The sequence below is a fragment of the Condylura cristata genome, unplaced genomic scaffold (genome assembly GCF_000260355.1).
Source record: "Condylura cristata isolate star-nosed mole 26May11 unplaced genomic scaffold, ConCri1.0 scaffold00002, whole genome shotgun sequence".
Lineage (NCBI taxonomy): Eukaryota > Metazoa > Chordata > Mammalia > Eulipotyphla > Talpidae > Condylura > Condylura cristata.
In genome coordinates this window covers 41,269,797-41,292,626 of record NW_004567103.1, presented here as the reverse complement: position 1 = coordinate 41,292,626, position 22,830 = coordinate 41,269,797, and the positions used below count along the sequence as shown (strand labels likewise).

General features: G+C 31.6%; 1 protein-coding gene across 1 annotated transcript in view; it reads left to right on the top strand.

Moving 5' to 3' along the window:
- The window catches only part of AGPS (alkylglycerone phosphate synthase), a 92,296-nt gene that overhangs the window by 44,218 nt on the left and 25,248 nt on the right, over window positions 1-22,830 (top strand). Inside the window, exons 11-15 of the mRNA XM_004674493.1 lie at window positions 2,506-2,633; window positions 11,599-11,650; window positions 14,046-14,122; window positions 15,868-15,980; window positions 21,838-21,907. Coding sequence (XP_004674550.1) covers window positions 2,506-2,633; window positions 11,599-11,650; window positions 14,046-14,122; window positions 15,868-15,980; window positions 21,838-21,907 — 440 coding nt within the window. The remainder of the gene's footprint in view (window positions 1-2,505; window positions 2,634-11,598; window positions 11,651-14,045; window positions 14,123-15,867; window positions 15,981-21,837; window positions 21,908-22,830) is intronic.

Below are 22,830 nucleotides of genomic sequence, written 5' to 3'. Positions count from 1 at the left end.
AGTAAAGTAGAAGGAAAATTAGCAACTTTAAAAATTAAGGTGATAGAAGTTGTCTTAGATGTGATAGATAATTCTATGTTACTGGAAGGAGCAAGGGCAATTGGGGCCCCAGAAACTCAAAGTAGAACTTCTGTCCCACAAGTTAAAGCTGGGTGTGAGAAGTGAGACTCCTTCACCCCCGCCTCCCAATCCCCACCGCCTGCTCCCACTTCTCCAACTGCATGAAAATTAAGCCTCAGAAAAAGATAATGAGGGCAATGTATTAATGGGATACAATCAAAGGTTGTTCTGAAATTAAGAAAAGATATATCTAAGAGAAAGGATAACACATGTCCGCACAAATATTTCTACCTATAGAGGTAGAACTCTATAGAATTTTCACCCCACCCCTTCCAGGAAGGAAAAAGAGCTGGATATTGAATTAATCACCAGGTTTAATGGGTCATACCCAAGTAATTAGTTCTCTTCTCCTGAAAAAGAAAAAAAAATTGCTAAAATATGGGCATCAGAGATTTCAGGTTGATGAACGAATGAATGGAGGTACTAGGAAGGTGATGTAGTTTGAGAGGGCATAAAGCTCAGCTCCTCTCTCACTGTACTTTGCCCTAGGCATCTTTGTTATCTTGCTGTTTTGGAGTTGTATTATTTTATAATAAACTGATAATAAAAATAGAAAAAAACCAATGTTTACCAAGTGATAAATGAGTAAAATGAGTTGTACTATACAATGTAATAATATTCACTAATTAAAAAGAAATAAAGTATTAATATGTACTACAACATGGATGACTTTTGAAAGAAAATCTTAAGTGAATGGAAGCCAGTCACAAAAGCCACTTACGTAAGATTCCATTTGTATCAAATGTCCAGTACAGACAAAAATCTATACTGGTGGTTGCCAATGACTGAGGTGTGTGTACATGTAGGGTATTGGGGTCTGTGGGGGATGACTTTCCTGGGTATTGGGTTTCTTTTTTAAAGTGATACACAAAGTCTTCTAAACTTAGAGGGCCATGAGTTGCACCATCTGTGATTCTATTGAAAACATTAAGGTCTATACTTTAAGTGCATGGAATTTGTTATCTGTCTTATACCTCAATAAAAGTGAAAATCACTTTTGCTATCTTTTAAATTTACCAGATATTTCTTTTTACGAGTCAAGCCAACCCTGCAGATTATACAAATCATAATATGGTTACATTTGCTATCAGTAGGAAATCATTTTTATATGTGATAAGCATATTGTGTACTAATGTAATATGGCTTACCTGTTAGTACTTAGAGTAGTTTTAAATATTTTGTTATTATAGATATATTATAAATATATTGGAAACTTTTATTTTTAAGATTTATTTATTTATGCATACAGAACTGGGGTACATGCCTGAGGTGAAGGGATGCAACAGAGACAGCAGGGAGTAGAACGGGCAGATCGATGAAGTACACTGCTGAGGGGAGCAGAGGGCTGGTCAAGGGAGGTCTGTCATGCCATGTGGATCACCTCCGGGGTGGGAATCAAACTTGCTCTGAAGCAGCTGGCTCGCTTGCAGTGCTGAGCTTTAACCCACTGCGCCACCAGGGAGGGCCCAGAAAACTTTTATTTTTATACTTTCATTTCTAGTGTTGTGATTAATTTCCCTAACTTAAATTATTTCCCTCTTTGCTTTTTTATGGTGCTCAGAATATTTAGTAATAGCATTAGTAATTTCTACCATTTTTACATCCGATACCACTAATTTGAAAAACTTGATTTTATGAATGTAATAGTTTTTAACCTTGTCTCTTCAAATATTTTAGTGTATATTTTTAGATTGTGTATCTATATTTAATTTGTTTTTATGCCCCCTTTTTGATTTGTTCCCTACTTCTTCATGTCACGAAGAAATAACATTTGTTTCATTGGTGGTTTTCTTATGCCAAATAGTTCTTGATAACTATTTTGTCTCTGAATTATGTATGTTTGTTTCTTACAAGGACATGTCAGTATTGCCACTGTCTTTTCTTTGTATGAATTTGTAGGCGCATAAGCAAGATAGTATTCCCTCTAATTTCTTCTGTCATCATAAGTTCTCAAAGAAAATTAGGTCCTTTTTGACCCCAAAAATTAACCTTGCAGCAAAAATAAGCACAGATACCAAACTATACTTCTGTCTGAAATCATATGATATTCAAAATTGGTTGTTTTTCATAACTTTCTTTCACTAAGTTGTAATATTTTAAAAATTATTTATAACTAATTGGAGAATGGTTGCCTTAAAATGCTTTCAAATATTGATACATAACTTTAAAAAATGTAATCCAAAAGCATTTTTTAGAAGCTATAAAATTTGCTTAGTTGCTTTTCTAAAAAGACTTGAATAGTGATCATTCCCCATATAGAATAGATTAAATAGATTTTGATATGAATAATGGAATAAATTAATTGAATAAATAGATAAAATAGATTTAAATATGATTTAGAAAATTGGCATGTGATATATTGGATTATTCCCCCTTCTTTTTCAGGAACTCTTGGTGTGATAACAGAAGCTACAATAAAAATCAGACCAATCCCTGAATACCAAAAGTATGGCTCAGTAGCTTTCCCTAATTTTGAACAAGGAGTAGCCTGTTTAAGAGAAATTGCAAAACAGGTAAAAAAAAAAAAACCCAACCCCTATATATATATTTATATTTTAAAAATTCTACTGCATAGTTGATTGTGGTATGTCACATATAGTCTTCATATTTAGTTGTTAACATTCATGTGGTTTTTACCCAGTTCTATATGAAGAGGTAATGTTGTAAAATCATCCCTTTAAATACAGTTGTTATTTATTTTCAGTAATTATTTCTTGGTGTGCTATATGATTTAATCCAAGGTAAGATAACATACTTGGGTTGATGGCTTCCAGTGATTCTGCCATTTGTTGAATGCTATGTTTAGTTGTTCTGGCTAAGGTATTTTGTGATTCATAGAAGTAATACTTAATTTTTTTTAACACATTTATTGAAATTAAAAGAAATGGCTTACTACCAGTGTCCCCAGGAGTACAGAAAGTAAATATAGGTAATTAAACTTTATCAACACTTAGAATATGTTGGTATTAGAACCTACTTTTTAACATAATGTTATCTAAGCAGTAGCTTAAATTTAAGAAATAATAACATAGTGTAATGTATTTGGTTATAAGCTAAAAATAATTCCCATTTTCTCCTTCTTTCTTAAAATATATCAAGTTTTAAAAGGACACATAATGCCAAGTAATTTTATTTCTATCACTGTGGAAATTCTTGCATTTCTTTAGGCATTTGGTTGTTTGAACTAAAAGGGTTTGTGAAAAATTCTTATTTTAACATTTCCTAGGAGGAAGGATGCCAAGGGAATATACTCCAGTACTTTCTGATTGCTTTCCTCAAAATCCCAGAGTTCTTTACTACTTTTCTTGAGTTACATACCTAACTAGAATCCTGAAGGCAAGAGAGTTTTCTAAAATGATCCATAGAGATCAACTTCCCAGTGTAGAGAACAGAATGAAGGAAGGATCAGAAAACTATCTAGCTAGTACTTCATGTACATGCGGACTCTGCAAGGTACTCAAATGCAAAGTGGACAAGTCTTACTTTCCTACCTTTCCCACTTCCTATTAATAGTATATAACCACTGATAGTATTTTAAATAAGTTTAAAATGAACAAAAATGTCTGTACTTAACATTTTCATTGTTCTTTGAAAGTGTTTTGAGACACTCATTCTGTTTAATAGTTTTCCACTTCCTGGCAGTCCAGCTATCTGATCAACAGTCTAACAATTTTCATAATTATCCTTAATTGCATTGTCTTCCCCATTAAATCAGTGACCCCAGGATCTTGATTGTCTTACTCCTCCTGAATGAAGGGAGGGTTTTAAAAGTGTAGTCCTGGAACGAAGATTCTTGAACTTGGTCAGGTTACTTTGGTAGTGTTAAGGCAAAAGTGCATGTCAGCAGTTAAAACCCATATATAAGCACCCCTATTTCACTAGAACTTTAGGGATATTATGTAATGGTTAGAGGGTTAAGTATTCAGTATTATACTCTTTGCTAAAATGATGCAATGACAATAATATTTAAAAATACAATGGTAAAGTAGAGGAGTACAGATTAGCTTTAACTTTATGCTGACATCATGTTTGAGCATTGAGCAGTAAGGTTCAAGTGTGTTTTGATTCTTGTTGCTAAAATCTTCCATTACTTAAAAATCAAGAAATCTTCGAATTTAAGTTACCTCAGGTATTAAAAAGTAGAACTACTTCCAGAGCTTTGTGGTTTTGCCTGTGAGTTGTATCTAAAAGAATAGAAAACTAGGGTTTTTTTAAATTTATTTTTTAAGGAAATGGTAAGTTCACCAATTAAAAATCAAAGCAAAATAAAAAATTTTCTCTAGATAGATTATATTTTCTTAATTCTAGATTGATTTTTTTTCTCATTTATTTTGTATTGTAGTTTATTCTTTATGTAAGTACTTTTGTTTTTATTTACTTTCAAGCTTCACTTAGCTCCAAAAAAATAGCTACATTAAAGATAGAGTTCTTATTATCTCTCTTAAGTTTTGAGTGCTGTCTTTTTAACTGACCATGATCCCCTCCATTTTTATGGCAAAATAAACATGAATGCCAATTTAGATTTTTATGGGTGTTTTATAAAACTAGCCTGATAATTTATATATTTTTAACAAAGGATCTCATTGAAGTCATGTTAAGTCTGTGTTGGCAGCCCTGCCCCTCCACATTATTTTCACTCTGTGGAACATATATTGGATAGAGTTATTTAAAAGTTTAAGATCACTGGAATAGAGGTAGACAAATTTGTGCTTTTCTAATTGTGCCATTTTCCCCTTACCCCCCATGTTGCAGTTACGCACATTTGAATATATGTTGGTTTTAATTAATGAGAAGTTATGTAAAAATGTATCAAAATCCTATGCTTATGATTTCATTAAAATAAAAATGTAATAGTTGGTACAATATGATGCCATTTTTGTTGCAGTTGAATATGTCCCTGAGGGAAAGTAACTGAAAAGAGCTACGGTGTTAGTGAAAAGTAGAATGTGAAATTTTCCTTCATCTTTACATAAGTCAGTGAAAATTGCCCTTTTATTTTATTATTTTTTTAATTCTTTGGATATTTTCCTAATGACCATAATCTAAATTCACTATAAAAAAATATATTGGATATATATCTTGAAAAACGTTGAGTAGAGCCACCCGGTGGTTAAAAAGCACATCAGAAAAAGAGCACCTTTCTGATCTACCATCTTGATGATTCAGTTCTATATGTTTAGTAATATGTAATTTTTTTTTAGCAATATAATTTTTAAAGATATAAATACCATTTGACTAGAAAACTTGCCTTATTTGATGAAAAAAGACTAGGTAGATAATATTTTATTATCAAATACCGTACTGATAAGTAAAATAATTGTTAAGAATACTTAGTGGAGAAAAAAGAATACTTTATGGGATTTGGAGATATTCCTCTATTTTAGGAGAATCTACATATTTTACTCACATACTACACATGTAAAGAGTGATTTACTCACATACTACACATGTAAAGAGGGATTCTCTAAAAGTGAGTTAATGTTAGCATTACTTCTTAGGGATATTTATATTAATAGTTTTCAGATTGTAAAATTCTCATGTGTTAGGAATGATACACTTCACAGTAGTATTCTTAGTCAGAAAAATTGAGAAAATTACTAGGTTTTGGCATTGGTCATTGTTCAATTTGTGGCTTGGAATTTCAACTGAAAGCAGGAGAATTAAAATCCATTAAAATAGATGGTACATGGTTTATGAATGTGCCAAATTCTTGATTGAATAATGAGTTGACTACTTGTAATTCCTCACTGTCATTTCATAGCACTTCCATTTTTGCAATATTTTCAGAGTCAAGTTGCTTTTGAAGTGGGAAACTGTATTTTGGATGAGTATCTTTTGGAAAGGAGCATACGTGATTGTTCACAAGTAGCAAATTGAGCTCTCTATATTTTCATCACTGTTCTTACTGAAGGAAATAAATTAAGCAACCTTATACGGGCAGCAGAAGGATTCTACTAAGGTCTCTCATCTGATCTTTGTCCATGTGAGGAATTGTCCTTTTTCAATACTTCACTGCCTTGTGAGGAACTAGAAAGGAAGATTTAGTAGAAGATTAATGTGATTCTATCTCATAAGTGGCAGTCCAGTGTAATCTCCAACTTTATTCAATAGATGGTAAGTGACTTTTAAGCCTTTCTCAGAAAATAGATTTCCTACTGTGACCTCTCAAGAAGAGAAAGATAGTATTTTTAATTAGAATGTCAGTGGCAGATGTAATTTTCTATTCTCTTTTATTTCTAAACAGAAATGACAATGATGTGTTTGCAAAGTTTGAAAGGAAACTGAGTTTTGAGACAAATTCAAAAGCAAATTTTGAGATATGGTAATCCCTATGATATTGAAAGAGGACCATTTACTCCAGTATCAGGAAAAACTAATCCTATGTGTGCTCAGATTGGTGTGCATTTCTCTGGACATTGTACTTTTCAGAATTAGAATTAGGCTTTTATAATTACTGATTAAAAGGCAGCTTTTCCTTCGTATCACCATTCAAAAATCTGTTTACCGCCCATTTTTATTAAAAAAATTTTAAACGAACAGGTTGGGTTTTTTCCTTAATGAATTTAAGCCCAGGAAATGGGGAGAAAGGCATACTTCACATCGGACATCTCACAGAATTAGCCTCAATTCTAAATGGTTGTTTTAAATTTGTTTTCTTCTTAAGGCATTCAGATAAGTTGAAAGAAGTTAGGTTTAGGATTAGTGTATGTGTGTGCCATGTTTTTCTCCCTCTGAAGTAGACCCTTAACAACTATTGGGTAAATTGGACTCTTACTGTGTGATCCAACAAAATGCTCTCAACTGGGAGCTACTTAGAACATTTCACTTTTTCTACTATGAAAAATGTAAAGTTGTGACTAGGAAATTATTTAGTATTAACTTTTGCCTCTTTAATATAAGGGAGGGAAATTTCATTCTTTAAAAAAACCATGAAGTAATTATTTTTAAAAATTCTTGCTTACAATATAGACTCTTAGTGATTAGTCAGTACATTAATTTCAGTATGACTAACCTTAATTCCAGTGCTTTAAATATTCTGTGATTTCAGCTGTTATTTATTAGAAGAAGTAATTATCAGTCGTCAACATTTTTAAGTTTTTATATCTAGAAATTTGCATTTAGTGTTAATACTCTTGTTCACAATCACAAATCCTTTTTAAAATTTTGAGGTTTTTTTGTGTGTGTATGTGTGTGTGAGAAAGTGTATTCTTAACTTTATAGCCAGCATATCCATAGGGCAATGGATATGGTATGAGTTAAATAGACATAATTTCTTTCCTCACCATGTTCATATCTATATTTAAATTTTTATAGTTATGCACAGGTTGTTTGGTGTTGAGCTGTTAGCTTCTGATACAGCATGAAATTCAGTAGACTATCCCCACAAGTAGTCTCCAGATTCAGGAACTGGGTCTATTTTATAGTCTACACAGAAAGTTTGATTTACTCCTCCTTGAGGCAAATTTCAATTCAAAGATGATTCATCCCTTAGCCAGGCACCAGAAAAGACTACCGTTCAGTGTTTACATTTAATAGTTTATCCTTATGAATCGCAGATATGTTGCAGACATTTAAAACTGTTAATATTGAAATTCTTTGCCAGTAAAACTAATTAATTCAAAGATCATAAATAATGTGCTTCAGCTGAAATGGCAAGTTCACTTTTCTCTTTGATAGAAAAGTAACAGACTTCTATAAAATCAAGTTTTTTAGAAATCTTTTGATGTGTTTCTTGTAGGGACTAATTTTTGGATAAAATGATTGGGTTGAGAAATAGGTTGCTTTTCAGTGTGTGCAGAGAACTCTACTATGTAACCAAGACAAGTGAGAGTGTTTGGTTTGTATTTTTTAGGTTCTAAATTCCTAGTTGCTTGGCATCATTAATGGGAAGAAATTGCTAGAAATTTTACTTACTCTTACCTTTGTGTCTTGAGGTTAACATAGTTATTTCTTCAGATATAATGAATGGTATATTCTTCATTAGTCCGTGAGTTTCAAGCTAAGTATAAACTCTACTTAGATACTAGGTGATATGAGAAATTACAGTAACACCACATTTCTCACAGGCAATAAATCAGTTATTTTATTAACTCCAGCTTGAATAAGCAGTTTTGTTTGAGCATTCCTTACATTGCCTAATTTAGTCATTAATCCACCACTAACATTACTTAGTAAAAATATCCTCTCCTGGTTAGTTCTGATCACCCGCCACTAGAGGTCACTGTAACTCAAGGGCCCTTCCACCTCTTCCCTTGTCTGTGGAATACTGTTCAGCTATAGCACAATTGAATATCTTGGGGTGAATTTAGAACTCTTGTTTTCAGAATTTATGAAGCCTTTCACTTACAGAGAAAACCTTTTGAGTTTCTTTTAACTTACCAGTTAGCTTTATAGCAACTGAAATATAATCTAATCATCACTATAGATATAATAACCAAATTGAATGTTGTTAGTGCTTTTGTTAATATTTTTCACTGCATAAAATTTTAATAATTTTTTATTGCATTAACATAGGTTTATTTATATTTTAGAAGTGTAAGATCTCCTTTTAAGACTACTAGTAGTAATCTGTCTTCTTTTTATTATAGGCTCTTCTGTATTCTTTGTAGTGACTGCTTTTAATTTAAAGTTATAAGGAATTTCCTGCTTTGTATTTTTAGAATAATGCACGATGATTGCCAGACGATTGTAAACCAATCTAAATGCTGTTTTTTTAAATTTTGAATGCTTTACTTATGAGGGTTTATTTGTGATAACTGAAAAACCCCATTTACTGACTTTTAAAAAATAGTATTTTTTAAACATGAGACTAAAAGCTGTTGATTTGATTTTGTTAATTTGTAAAATGCCATTGTTGAAAGTTAATATAAAAATAATTTCTTAGCTACTTCTTCCTTTAGTATTGTTATCTACCTTGCTTTTAGATAAATAGGAACAGTAGATAACTAACCAGTTTATGTGACTAAGCTGTCAAGTTAGGATCATGGTCACTGTAATAATATTGGTGGTTATATGTTTGTTGCAAATACCCTAAGAGTCCTAAAAGCTAACTTAACTGTTTTTTTCCAACCCTTTAATTTGAAAGTTTTAAGCATACAGAAATGAAGAGTACACTGATCCCCAGTATATCTGTCTTGTATGTTCAATAATTATTATTCAGTAATTATTAAATTCAATAATTTTGTTTTGTTCTACATGTTCATGGATGTCTTTTCTGAACCATTTGAGATTAGGTTGGAGGTATTATGACACTTGACCTGTAAATACTTTAGCACATAGCTCCTTAAGAAGCATTTCTTTATGACCACAGTGCCATTACCTTATCTCTAGACTGGCAGTAATTTTTAATGCCATCTAATATTCTTTCTAAAATCAAAGTATTCCAATTTGATACAAGATACAGATTGTGGATAGTCTTTTCAAAACAAGGTTTTATTCAGTCCTATGTAGTATCTTCTAGTTGTTTCAGATACTAAAAATTTACTATAGATGTCATATACTTTCAGATATATGTGCTTATGCTGATTGTTTTCATTAATAACACTTCTGTATACTGTATGTACAGGTGAAGTTGAATCTGGTGTCAGTTTGAGATGTAATTTATAAGTCATTGGTAGGAATTTAAAGGTTTTTTTCCTAGTAATGAGAGCATGACTGAATTTTCTCGTATTTTACTGGTGTATTTAAGCCTAAACATATAAGTGGTTGTATAATGTGATACTCCTTATTTTATGAAGAAAAGAAACTTATTCTAACCAGCCATCATGTTTTATTATGTTTATGTGCTTATTTTAAATAACAAAAATGTTTCCATAAAAATTATTTCCTTTTGTGTTTTGGAAGCTGGTAACACTTTTAGCATTAACCCAACTTACATAACTTTAGCTTGATACATTTGAAATATATCAGGTTGTAGTTTTTTATTTTATAACTATTTTACTTTTAATAAGAACACAAAACTACAAATAGTTTCAACATAATTTTTTTTCACATATGGCTTGCGAGTTCTGTGTGTTTGTGTGTGTGTGGGTAGGTATATGCAGGTTCATGTTTTAAGTGATTTTTGAAAAGACTGTTATGTATATGAAATGCTGTTCTTCTAACAATCAGGGTATCTTGGTGTTAGTTCTGTCTTTACCATGTAATAGTCATCTGAGCTCAAACAGGAGAAGGTTCATGTGTCCCCCTCCCTAAATTGGGACGATACCATTCTGCTACTGTGATAGGATTATTTCTTATGTTAAATAATGACATATGAAAGCACTCAGAAACCATAGAATTCTATAAAATATAGGACAGTAATATATGGGACAGAATATAGGTTACTGTTATATTTATATAAATTTACTGAATAATGCTTCTTTAGATTTGGCAGTGACTTTTTTTAAATAGTGGTTGAATTACCTTACCTTTACGAAGTATCAAGGTGAGTGAATTAATTACAGTCCTCAAAATAAGAATCTACTCATTTTAATGGGTGAAATAAAATTGTATTATGAGTGGCTTTATAGAATTAAATATTTTGTTCAATTAAAACAAGTAATTACAAACTTTTAATGTGTTTATAGTGTGCATTAAGTTTTGTTCTTGAGTGATTTTCATAAATCTGGCTACTGATAGGATTTTTTTATGATAAATGTTATTAGAAGATAATTGTTTAAAAAAGTTAACGACATTCTTGGTCTGAACGCATCATCATGATAGATGTTTAACCTTTTTAAAAATTTGTTTAGAAAATAAAAGCCCCATGTACGTTGCAGCTCATTTTAATTCTATAAAGAAAATATAGCCTACTTAAGACTTGCTACTGTTTGTATTGTTAATCTTCACAAAATTAATGTGAATATTTGCTTTCTTTGTTTTAACTTCCTTGCATCTTTTAGGGTTTGCATACATACATCAAAAAATCTTAGAAGGTCTTAGCACTGTGGACACTGATACTTTTTCTATTTAAAAATGGATTATAAGTGGGATGAAAATAAAGAACAAGTCCTGCAGTTAGCTATGAAAATATTGCAGATAATTTTTTGAAGTTCTTGGTCTAACAAAGTTTCTACTGTTCTTCCTCATTTAAAAAATGTAAAAGATCCTGATAACACATTGTAGTTTATCATGGCTTAATGCATTAGGCACTGATTTCAGTCTCTACAGTTTCTACCTTGTTAAAAAATAGTGTACTTTGAAATGTAGTATTTCTTCTAGGTTATTTCCACAGGTTTTTGTTTGGGATTAAGTAGATCTTTTTGCAGATTAGAACTCTCACTGTATGAATGTAGTATGAATATAAAATTCTCTTTTCCAAGTATTTTATAAATACCAGTGATGTTTTCTTTTCATAAAAGTATATAAAGTTAACATTTTCCCTGTATATCTATGTAGGAATTAAGCTCTTGATCTCAAATATAGAAAGAAAAAATTCATTTTCTACCTGTCTAGCTGCTTTACTATATTGTCTTTTTTTTGTTTTGTTTTGAACAGAGATGTGCTCCTGCATCTGTTCGCCTAATGGACAACCAGCAGTTTCAGTTTGGTGAGTGAGGAGAATTTAGAATTTACTCATTAAACCATAAAATTTGATGAAATACCAATAATATGCCAAGGGAAGTACTGAGTATAGAGCTAGAATGGTGAATGATGAATGTCATGGTACCTGGAATTTCTCAGTTTAATAAAAACAGGAATTTACATCCATGAATGAGTGGAGGGGCATCAGAAGTGCTGAGAAAGAAGAGTGCCAATAAAGGATTGGGTGGTTTTGCTTCAAATAGTGGTGGAGAGTCAAGAAAGTCTTCTTCAAGGGGTTTGATGCTTACGCTAAATCTTAAAAGGGGAATCTCTGTAACTTTTTTTGGCTTTGCCTTACCTGTTGGAGTCTTTCCTTTATGTCCTGCCATAGGATCTTGATAAGCAACTAAGGGTAGCACTTATCGAAGCAAGTTTTGTTAGGGTCTTTGCTCTCACCACGTGACTGAATGGTTGGTGTTTGTATCATGTACAATAGGCATTTTACATGATGGCTGGTTAAATCGCCAAGTTGGGAAAAGAGGGTGAACAAACCTTGGACAGCACATGGTGTAAAATGCTAATAAGCACACTATAAATAGCACAATTTACCAAATATCTCCTCCCATTTGTTCTTCAAAGAGTTATTCCCAATTTGTAAATATTTTATTGAAAGTCCACAAATCAGATTAGGTAGAACTGGGGTTGAGACCAATCTGACTCCAAAACACAAGACCTTTTCTACTATCTCAGACTACTACTTTGAAATGTAGATGTTATTAAATCCTTTAAAATTATTTAATACTGTAGCAACACAAAATTTGCTGATCTTTCTAGCTCTTATATTTGAAAACTAGTCTTTCATTTACTATAAAAGATAAAATAATAACTATAAATATATTTAGAATGTAATTAATTGGATAGGCATTAATTTAAGAATACATGAAAGATAATAAAATCTTTTAATTAATACTAATGCTTGACCCTTTTAAAAGTGGGGCATGCACATAACTATGAATCAGAAGACTTACCTGAGGAACAAATAATTTCAAGTTTTTGTAAGAATACATCCATCCCCTCCCCCATGCACACACATTTATAAATTTTTCTCCAGCTGTCAAATAGAATGAATTCCATTTAGGACAGGAGGTAAACATTGCGATGATATGTTATTTCAAACATTCTACATTCTAGAAGTAGTATCTTTTGAAATACTAAGCTAGAGAAGCAAATCTGATTGGTTACAATGAAATAAAAAATAAATCCCAAAGTAAGCCTCTTACTTTTGATCCAGAAGCTCAAAAAGATCACTGGGTTCATCTCTTTCTAGTCTTCCTTTTTTATTATTTTTTTGCTTTGCTCAGTTTTCCCATGGATATCTAATTTAGACTCTGTTTAAGATTTATGTATTTTATGTAACTCAGTTTCCTATTACAATCAGTAAAAATGTAATAAATATTACAGATTAATGTCACTAAAAAAATAGATAATGGGAAGAATGGTCGCAGGTGATAGTTCCTTCTCTGTCACAGAAACCCTTCTTTAAATGAAACACTAGTTTTGCACTTTAAAGAGAAAAAAATTACCTACATTTAAAAACAAATAAATCCCCAAATCTTAAATTCATTAAAAAAAAAACAAATATTTTATTCAAAGATAGATTTACTAGAACCTTTAAAATCCTTTTAAAAACTATATACAACTGGTATGCCACATCTTTCCTGAATTGGGTTCATGGCACTAAGAGCAGATGCGTGACTCTTAAATATAACAATCATGGGAGTTAAACTGGTACTCTGAAAACAAAGAGAAAAGAGTAAAAACACTTTCCTTCAATTAAACTCAATCCGCAGGCAAAGTTGTTAATTTAACAGACTCTGAGACACCACTTATGTTATTTTGGCAATTTTAACTCTCCGGGTGTGATTAAAGAAACAATTACTAGTTTTATGCCAAGAATTCTGGGTAAATTAAGAATTAATTAAGAAACAACCTTAAGCTCAGCATTGACTCCATATTTGGTTAGAGATTTGAATAGTTTCTGCGTCATTAAAAAACAAAAGAGCAAAAGCCACAACTATTGGGTGTTCTTAATGAAATAGATATTAATGAAATGATTTTACCATAGATAAACTATACGATTGAAAGATAACCTAAACTATATCTAAAATTAATTTCATACAGTAATTGGACTTAAAAATAAACCAGGGGGCTTATGAACAAAAGTTGTTTGTGGCTTTTGAAAGAAGATAAGGTTAAAAGATACATACATACATACCTACATAGTGTTATATATACAACAGATTTTTATAGCTAAGTTACAAGCACTTATTTATTTTTAGAATACTAAATCAAAGTAACCTTTTGATTAAAAAAAAACACATAATCTATTAATTTAAAATGTGAATTTTTTTTCTCCCTAGGTCATGCTCTTAAACCTCAGGTTTCCTCTATTTTTACATCATTTCTGGATGGACTAAAAAAGTTTTACATTACAAAGGTAATACTTTTTATAAATGCTCTGCTAAGTGCTTAGCATATTAATATTGTTTCCTGCCTTCTTCCCTTCAAATGCACCTCTTGTAGATACATTTCCCCATATAACTATGTATATTTCATTATCTTTTTCATGTTTGAATAATTATTATCAAGTAAATCAATGATGCATTCAATTTTAGAAATTTAAATTCTAAGTTTGAGATGCCTTAAAATATCCTGCACTAAACAGTTTCATGCATATAACATTTTTTATGGCTTATTTTCCTTTACAGTAAATATCTGTAAATGAACTAGCATAGAAATTTTAAAACCGCTTCTGATTGTTGAATTCCTTCCAGATAGGATTATACCAGCTACACCACCGCCAGCAGTGCGCGTGCCGCTTTGTTGGTACTGCATCCTTGCTGTTGCATATGGGACTTTGCTGTTTTCAAATCATATCCGGGGAGGCAGTAATAGGTTATTTTACTTGTTTTTTGATTCTCCAAGGAGATGATAACCATTTTTCTGTATTTTCTAGATGTAATTTTCACATGAGTGAGTTGAATATGATGGTTTTGTCAGGGGTGAAAGTGAATGTTTTTCTTCTTGGTGCTTTGGAGTGGTGTCCTTTAAGTAATGGAATTATTATTTATCACAAAGGTTGACTTTGTGATAAATGTCGATAATTTTCCCAATCAGATGATTTACTTACTAGTAAGGTATTTGTGTGTGGGTGTGTAAAATTTATATATATATATATTTTCCCTGTGATTACTAAGCTTAGAAAATACTTCCTCTATAAGTATGATATAGGATTATTTTCTGACTTTTTTGTTAAATGGAAATTTAAAAAATTTATCTTTATTCCTGTTTGAATTTATTTCAATCTTGTGACATAAAATATACAAATTAATCTTCATCTCCTGTTCTCCCAGTTGCTAGCCAGTTGTGACAGCACTATAAACTAATTAATCCCTGCTTTCCTTATATTGATTTGCCACGTCTGAGACATCTTTTTATATACTTATTCAAGAAATAGACTCCACTTAATGTATCTAAATCTTTTAAATGAGCTGTTGTTTTTGAAAAAGTAAATGGTTTTAATTCCTGTATGTCTAGTTACTCTCTTATTTTCAAAATTTTTCTTTAGAACTATCATCTACATATTTATTATTCTAGGACAATTTAGAAACTTTTCCCATTTTAGGAAGTACATCAAAAACTTTATTACAACTAATATAAACAAATTATTAATTTGGGCAAGCATCGACATGTTTATACTCAGAAACATGTCCTTGTCTTACTTTAAACATTTGTTAATAAGTTGTGTATTTGTTTTTAAGATTATTCTTAGTTATTTTAATTTTATACTAAAATCTGCCTCAAAATACTAACTTACTGTTGATATGTAAAGATACTGTTGGTTTTCACACCCCCTCCATATCCTACCTATTATATTATGTCATTCTAATAGGTTTACTTTATCTTTTATTAGTTATAATTATTGTTTTTTTTTGTATTTTGTAAAGCCAATGCTGTCATGAATTACACCAGATTATTTTGAATGAAGTATTTTCCATAGTTTTGTTTTATTGTAATGAATAGTTGTATTAAACATTTTTTGTTTGACACATCAACTCATTAACCTCAATTCTTAATGAGTTGCTGTGTTTGAGACCAGATCAGAAGGAAAAAAAAAGAACTATGTATTTTAACCTACTATGTTGTTATATAACACTTATATCTAATATATGTTTTTTATAGTTTAAAGGATTTGATCCAAATCAGATAAGTGTTGCCACATTACTGTTTGAAGGGGACCGTGAGAAGGTTCTTCAACATGAAAAACAAGTATACGACATTGCCGCAAAATTTGGGTATGACTTTTAAGTTCATAATGCCAAGAGAACATTAAACTGAAATTCTATCATCTGTAAACAGTTGTTAGTGTATCCTTTTTAATATTAAATTTGTGGTAATAAATGATAGTTTAAAATCTTGTATTGGTTTATTATCAAAGTTTGTGGAGTTAGATTGGTATGTTGCTTTTGCTTATCTAATACAGATGATGTATTAAAGTGTTGTATTTTTCCATTACTGCTGATTTTAAAATATTTTGTGTTTTTTTTTTGCTAGAGTGAAATTAGAAAGATTCATGTCATGTTTATCAATTTTTCATGATAATAGTGTATGTATAAAACATGTTATTAGTGTGTTTTTAAAAGGAAATTGTGTTTAATCAAAAGTATTTGATAGATTATCTACACTCCACCCCCTGTCACTTACTGTTTTCTGCTGGTTTAAAGAAACAGAAAACATTTCACATCTATAACCAGCTGAATAATGATTGGGTGGTTTCTGTCTGTCTGCTTGATGGATTACAAGATTGATGGATGAGAGCTGGAGTGAAAATGCCATTTATCAGGACTACATTTTTTTCTTTCCTTTTTAACTACAGAGGCTAACTGTTCTCTGGATACCAATTTGTCCTTTTTTTCCCCAGAACTAAAATATAGCAGTCATTATGCTTAATGAGTTCCTTGTAAATATTTGCTTTTATTCCTTTCTTTTTACATCTTTTTATGAGGATGTCATGTGATGTTCAACCCTTTACCTTATGATTTTCTGAATTTAGTATTAGTGTAGTATTTGTCAAAAAGCATTTAATCTTGGGATTTTTAGTTTTTTTGTGTGTGCATTTTTTGAGTTTTACATTTCCTGTCAGTTGTATCTTATTCTGAAATTGGCAAGTGGAATTTTAATTTCTTTAGTAAAATGTGAAATTCAGTAGTTTTTCACTTTCCTGTTCCATAATACCTCTTTTTAGATTATTGTTTTAAATAAATAAGAGTAAATGTGCTATAAAAATTCATTTACTAACCAAATGGCTTACATTTCAGTTAATATGAATTTTTGTTTTAATGTATATGTTTTCCTTTCCAGACAGAATTTAGTACCATACTAGAATTTAGTACTATACTAAATTCTGTGTACTTACTTTTAGTTGTGTGAAGTACATAACTAACTTGATTAATTTTTTCCCCAAAAGTCCACATTATTGAGGGAAAAATTGAGATTTAAACTAAGACCTTTTATATCTACTCCAGTGTTATATCTAGAAATTTAACTTTGAAAATTCTTTAAATATTTGATAGTTAATTTGGATTTTAAAGCCTTTTGGAAGGAATTGTAGGAAATAGATTTTTATAGGAAATATTTGAATCACTATGTGTAAAATTCAGTTTGCTTTTTTTCACCTCAGTCCCCTCACTGCCTCCACCATGCGTCCTTTGATTCTCTTTGCTCTCTCCTACTTTGTAAGCTCTTTAATTACAATTATTTTCAGAATAGCTAGCAAATCTTTATTAGCATATTTCCTGTTGACTGGGGTAGGATGATGACAAAATGTTTCTTTTTCTATATCACACAATTTTTATAAGGCATGAGTTGTTTCTTTTGGGGTACCACCATTTATTTCTAGTTCATACTAGATTCTTGATTAAATATTTAAAAAGAATTACTGAAACTGAATACTTCATTTTTACTAACATTTTTAATTCTATTTCTTTAATGTTTTAATTACTATGCCAATCTTAAAACTGTTTTAAGCTGTAGGTACTTATCCGAAATATTTGTCATCTTATTTAATTTGAACTGCCAGTCATGAATTCTTTTTTCACGTAATTCCAATTTTGTTTTTCTTACGTAACACCATTCACTTACAACTTAAAAATTAGAGTAGAATCTTCCTTAAGATGAATCCAAGTCTCATCAGGTATTGATACTAGACCTCGGAACTGTTCATTTGGTTCTAGATCATATTTTAGTAAGCAAAATTTGTATGCATTAATATCTATACATATCTCTATATAGATAGCTATTACAGCTAGATTATAGCACTAAGTACTTAAGTTTTAGTTGAGGTCTCATTTTTTTGTTATTACTATAACTACTTCCTACTTAAAGTACTAGTTCAAACTAGGAAGTAGTTATGTTATAATTAGTTTCTTAATCTACTTTCATCTGGCGCCCTTCACTTAAGTGAAGAAATCTTTTGTTTTGAACAACCCAATCTGTCATTGGCAGATGATTTAGGGTATTTTTTGTTTTGATACTTGGAAATATCTTCTATGGTTCACTGGCAGAACTGGTTATCCCTATGTTTTCCCTATGTTTTCTGCAGACACTAGTTCTTTGTTTTAATTGCTGAAAGATTTTATAATAGTTTTAATGTTTAGGATGCTACTCTGCCAACCCTTTCTCCTCAGCTATTTCACCTTCTGCATAACTGTATGGATTAAAGTTTCTACTATAGTTCTTAGAAAGTTTTTGTCAGTTTAGTTGATGTATTTTATTTTGTATTAGGGATTGTTAATTTATTTTGTATTTTCTGTTCCAGCCTCTGTTCCTGTCACTTAATTAACTTTAAATTGATTGTTTCTAATGAAGTTTCCCAATACATAGTATATTTTTATGTGTTATCTGAGATACTTTTTTCTCCTTGCCTTCTACCCCTATCCTAACACTTAAATAGCTTTGAACATACACAGTCAAACAGAATTGTTGAATAATCATACTTAGTTGGTTTATCTGTTTGCTAGTAATGTACATGAACTTGAGCAACAGCTAAGCAGAATAAATATTACCTGTCAACAGTCATGACAGATGTATTGACATTTAGCATAGAACTTAAGGTAATATGTTATCGTTATTTCTAAAGTGTGTGCTTAAGTTGTTTAATGTGATTCAGCATGAGAGTGATTAGGTTCACCAGATGGCTCTTTTATATAAAAAGATTGTTTCTCATTCCCTTTTCATTAGTCTTCCCAGTTCTTTTTCATGAAACAGCTTTAAATTTGTTTAAGAGCCTTGTTAATTGATGTTTGAAATTTGTGGCAAGGAGCAGGAAGTAGGGGATGGATGTTGCTACTTTCACATGAAACATTTTGCATTTAAATATAATTATTTGGAGTGGCTGCAAAAGTAGCATGTTAGAAGCATTTATTTTCTTAGCCCTACTGCTGCTTACATATTTTATCTCCAGGTAATTCTGATTAGAAGATGGAGAGTCCTGAAAGCTTAAAAAAAGGAGAAGTTCCACAAAACCTAAGTTTGTATGGTAACCAGTAATGATTCAGAAAAAGAAAGTCTAAAATTTAGTCTGGACATCCAAATTTTTTTTATTTTAGGCAAGAAAATGCATGATTCTGCATTTGTCCCAATTGAGTAGATTGGCCCACTTCCCATCTCTCTGACAGATGTTAGAAGAAGGTTTAAAGAAAAATTGCTTGACCTGAGACTGGAAAGAAGGACTTTTTATCATCCTGATATGAGAGAGGCAGGACTACTAAATGTCTGTACCTGTCACTTTTCAGCAAACATCTGCTTAGCTTCACTTTTTCAAAACTTCACTCATCTCTTGTACCCTTTCCTAGTCTTTCACTCACCTTTTTTTCTCCTACCACTAAAACAGTTCTGTTTCCTACATCAGTAATATTTTTTTTTCTCTTGTATTCAGTGTCTGAACATATGAACAGAACATATCTATCTGAAGTATAAACTCCACTGTTTTCCTCCAGGCACTCACTACAGCAATTATCTAATTGCCCTTTTGTTCTAGACCTTCATTTGACTTCCAGACTCAAATCCATACACATCTAACCCAGAATTGTCTTCTGTTTCTTGTTTTGTAACTCTCAACTGTTTGACCTAAGTTTTATCTTCTTCACTTACTAAGATTATAGTAATAAACCCATTTGTTTTATTGTACCCACTTCTCAAGTAGTTCTACACTAGAGCTGTGCCTGTCAGATCTTTACCACTCCTTTTTGATGACATTGGTTTATACGTAACCACCTATAATGGTAAATTAGGAAATCTGAATTATCCTACCCTAAAATTGTCATTCAGTGTTTGTATAGAACAAGGCTACATCCATATTGTAGTATTTATTTACTGCCAAACCTAAGCAATTTTAAGAGGAAGAAAGAATTTTAACTGTAGATATTAACTGAAGTCATAAAAGAAATGATTCTTCCTGAAAAAGTTCAGATAACAGGCTCAAGGCCTGGGACTTAGGTGACATCTTTAGTATAGTCTTAGCATTCTCAGAGTGAAAACATGTGATTAGGATATTAAGAAGATGTATGAAAAGAAAGGTATAAAAATTAATCATCATTTGTGATACCTCCCCCCCAAAAAGAAAAACAAAAACCACAAGAAAATATATACTTTTTATCTGGTTTTATTAAGGGAATTTTAGTGGGTACATTGAGTTTTGTTTAGATGACTAATAATAATAAAAATTTAATTTCTGCAGGGTTAATTTTCAGTGATACCACCTGGAAGGTCCATCACAACCACCTGAGTTTGATCCCCAGCCAGGGAACAAATCCATACCTAGCAGCAGACCTCTTAACACTGCTCCCCTCAACAGTGTCTTTCAAAAAATCTGCTCTTCTGCTTCCTACTCCGTCTCTGGTGCATCCTCTCATCCCCTGCAGCTCTGGCCTACATACACCCCAGTTCTTCTGCACATAAAATTAATTAGTTAATTAAATTTAATTTCTACCTAATAACAGAAAAAACAAGCATTAAAAATTCTTCACTGAAGGGTAGTGGAAATCAGTAATCATTCATAGTCTTTTTTTTTTTTTTTTTTAAGATTTATTTATTCATACAGAATTGGGGTACAGGCCAGAGATGCGGAGGGTGAGAGGATTCACCAGAGACAGAGTGGGGAGCAGAACAGGCAGATCGACGAAGTACACTGCTGAGGGGAGCAGCGGGCGGGTCAGGAGAGGTCTGCCACGCCATGTGGTCACCTCCGGGGCAGGCGGGAATCGAACTCATGCGGAAGCGGCTTTGGATTCTCAGTGCTGTGCTTTAACCCGCTGCGCCACCAGGGAGGGCCTCATTCATAGTCTTTTAAAAGAAGAATGACTTTTATAAACCAGAGTGCTTGTACTGAGTTATATGCTGAATGGGATTAATTCTAACTAGATCATCAAATGCAGTTTCTATGGATAAAACTACTTAATAGATTGAAATGTGCTCATAGTAATAGCACCTTGCCTGTTGGTTTTGCACTGTATGTTGCTTAACAAACTTTAAAACTTCTGTGTAAGTACATTTTGTTCTTTCATTAAGTCATAAGTTCCATAAAGTAAACCACCATGCCTAATATTCCAGATTCTGTGTGCTTAAATATTCAGGAAATATCCTGGTATTTGGAAGAGATTTCTTGAATATCTTTTTATGGTATTATGACTATAGTAATATAAATTCATAAATATTAATATATATATATGAGTTATATATCTTATTAATGAAATAAATAGGAGTATTAAGAGTATATCGGTAAAGTAAAATATTTTGTTATGTTGTAAAAAATTAAATTTGTTTAAGCTTATTTCTCATGATTAATTCTGTTCTTTTGTTAACTTGGTAGAAGTAGTTAAGGTCATATGAGTCATAGTTTGGTGGATAAAAGTTTAAAGTTAAGGGTCAACCTGAAGTATTGAAAGTGTTTCCAGATTTCTGTTATACAAGCTTATATTCTTCATAGGACTTAGATAAGTTTATGACCCATGAGACCTGAAATAAAAGTGAAATGCAACGTAATATATGTTAAAGTGTAAAGCAGTTATCTTGAGGGATCATATCAATCTTGTTAGTTTTATGTATTTTTAATAATTCATGGAACTATATTAATAGTTTGTTCTTTACATACAGTGGATTGGCAGCTGGAGAAGATAATGGACAGAGAGGTTATTTACTGACCTATGTCATTGCGTACATTCGAGTAAGTTATATCACACTTTGGTCTATGTTTCAAGCAGTTATTTTTGCATTAAGTGAATAAAATTATTTTCTTAAATTTTAATCAACTATAAGATAATATATCATTTTGATTGAACTCAGGATTAGCTACAAATCTTCTGAAGCCAGTTAAACCTTTCATATATGCTTTTCAAGAATTTAAAGGCCATGTTCTCTCTGTGGAATTGGAATACACTATTCCTAACTTTATTCGATTAAAATCAAGCCATCTTGGACCCTCCCTTCCCTGGTGGCCTAGGGATTAAGTCTCAGTGCTATTACTGTAATAGCCTGAGTTCAGTCCCTGGCCAGGGAGCGAACTCACATAGCACAGCAGACCTCCTGTCTCACCTGCTGCTCCCCTCAGCAGTGTATTTCAGTAGATCCACTGTTTTGCTCCCCACTCCGTCTCTGGTAAACCTTTACACACACACCTCTCCACACCCCCGCAGTTCTGGCCTACAGTTTGTCTATGCAAAAATAAATAAAAACAAAATCTTTTTTTAAAAAATCAAGCTACCTTATTTAGCAAGTATTCCTCACTTGATCCATAATCTGTTTTAAAGATAACGATATTTTTTAGCTTTATAAGTTGATATTTACCTTGACTTGAGTAGTGATTGATTCACTAGTGGTGACTCCTATATGGGGTTAAGGAAATAATTGTGTATATTTGAGCATTAAAATTTTTACAATTACAGATTTTCTATTTGTAAGAAACTTTACTAGCTATCCGGACTAAAAAGCTAACCTAAAGAGTCTGGTATATTTATTGATATGGAAGTTTATTCTGTTTTTTTGTTTGTTTGTTTGTTTGTTTGTTTAAGATTTATTTATTTATGCTTACGGAACCTGGGTACAGGTCAGAGTTGCAGGGGTGGTGAGAGGCTTCACCAGAGACAAAGT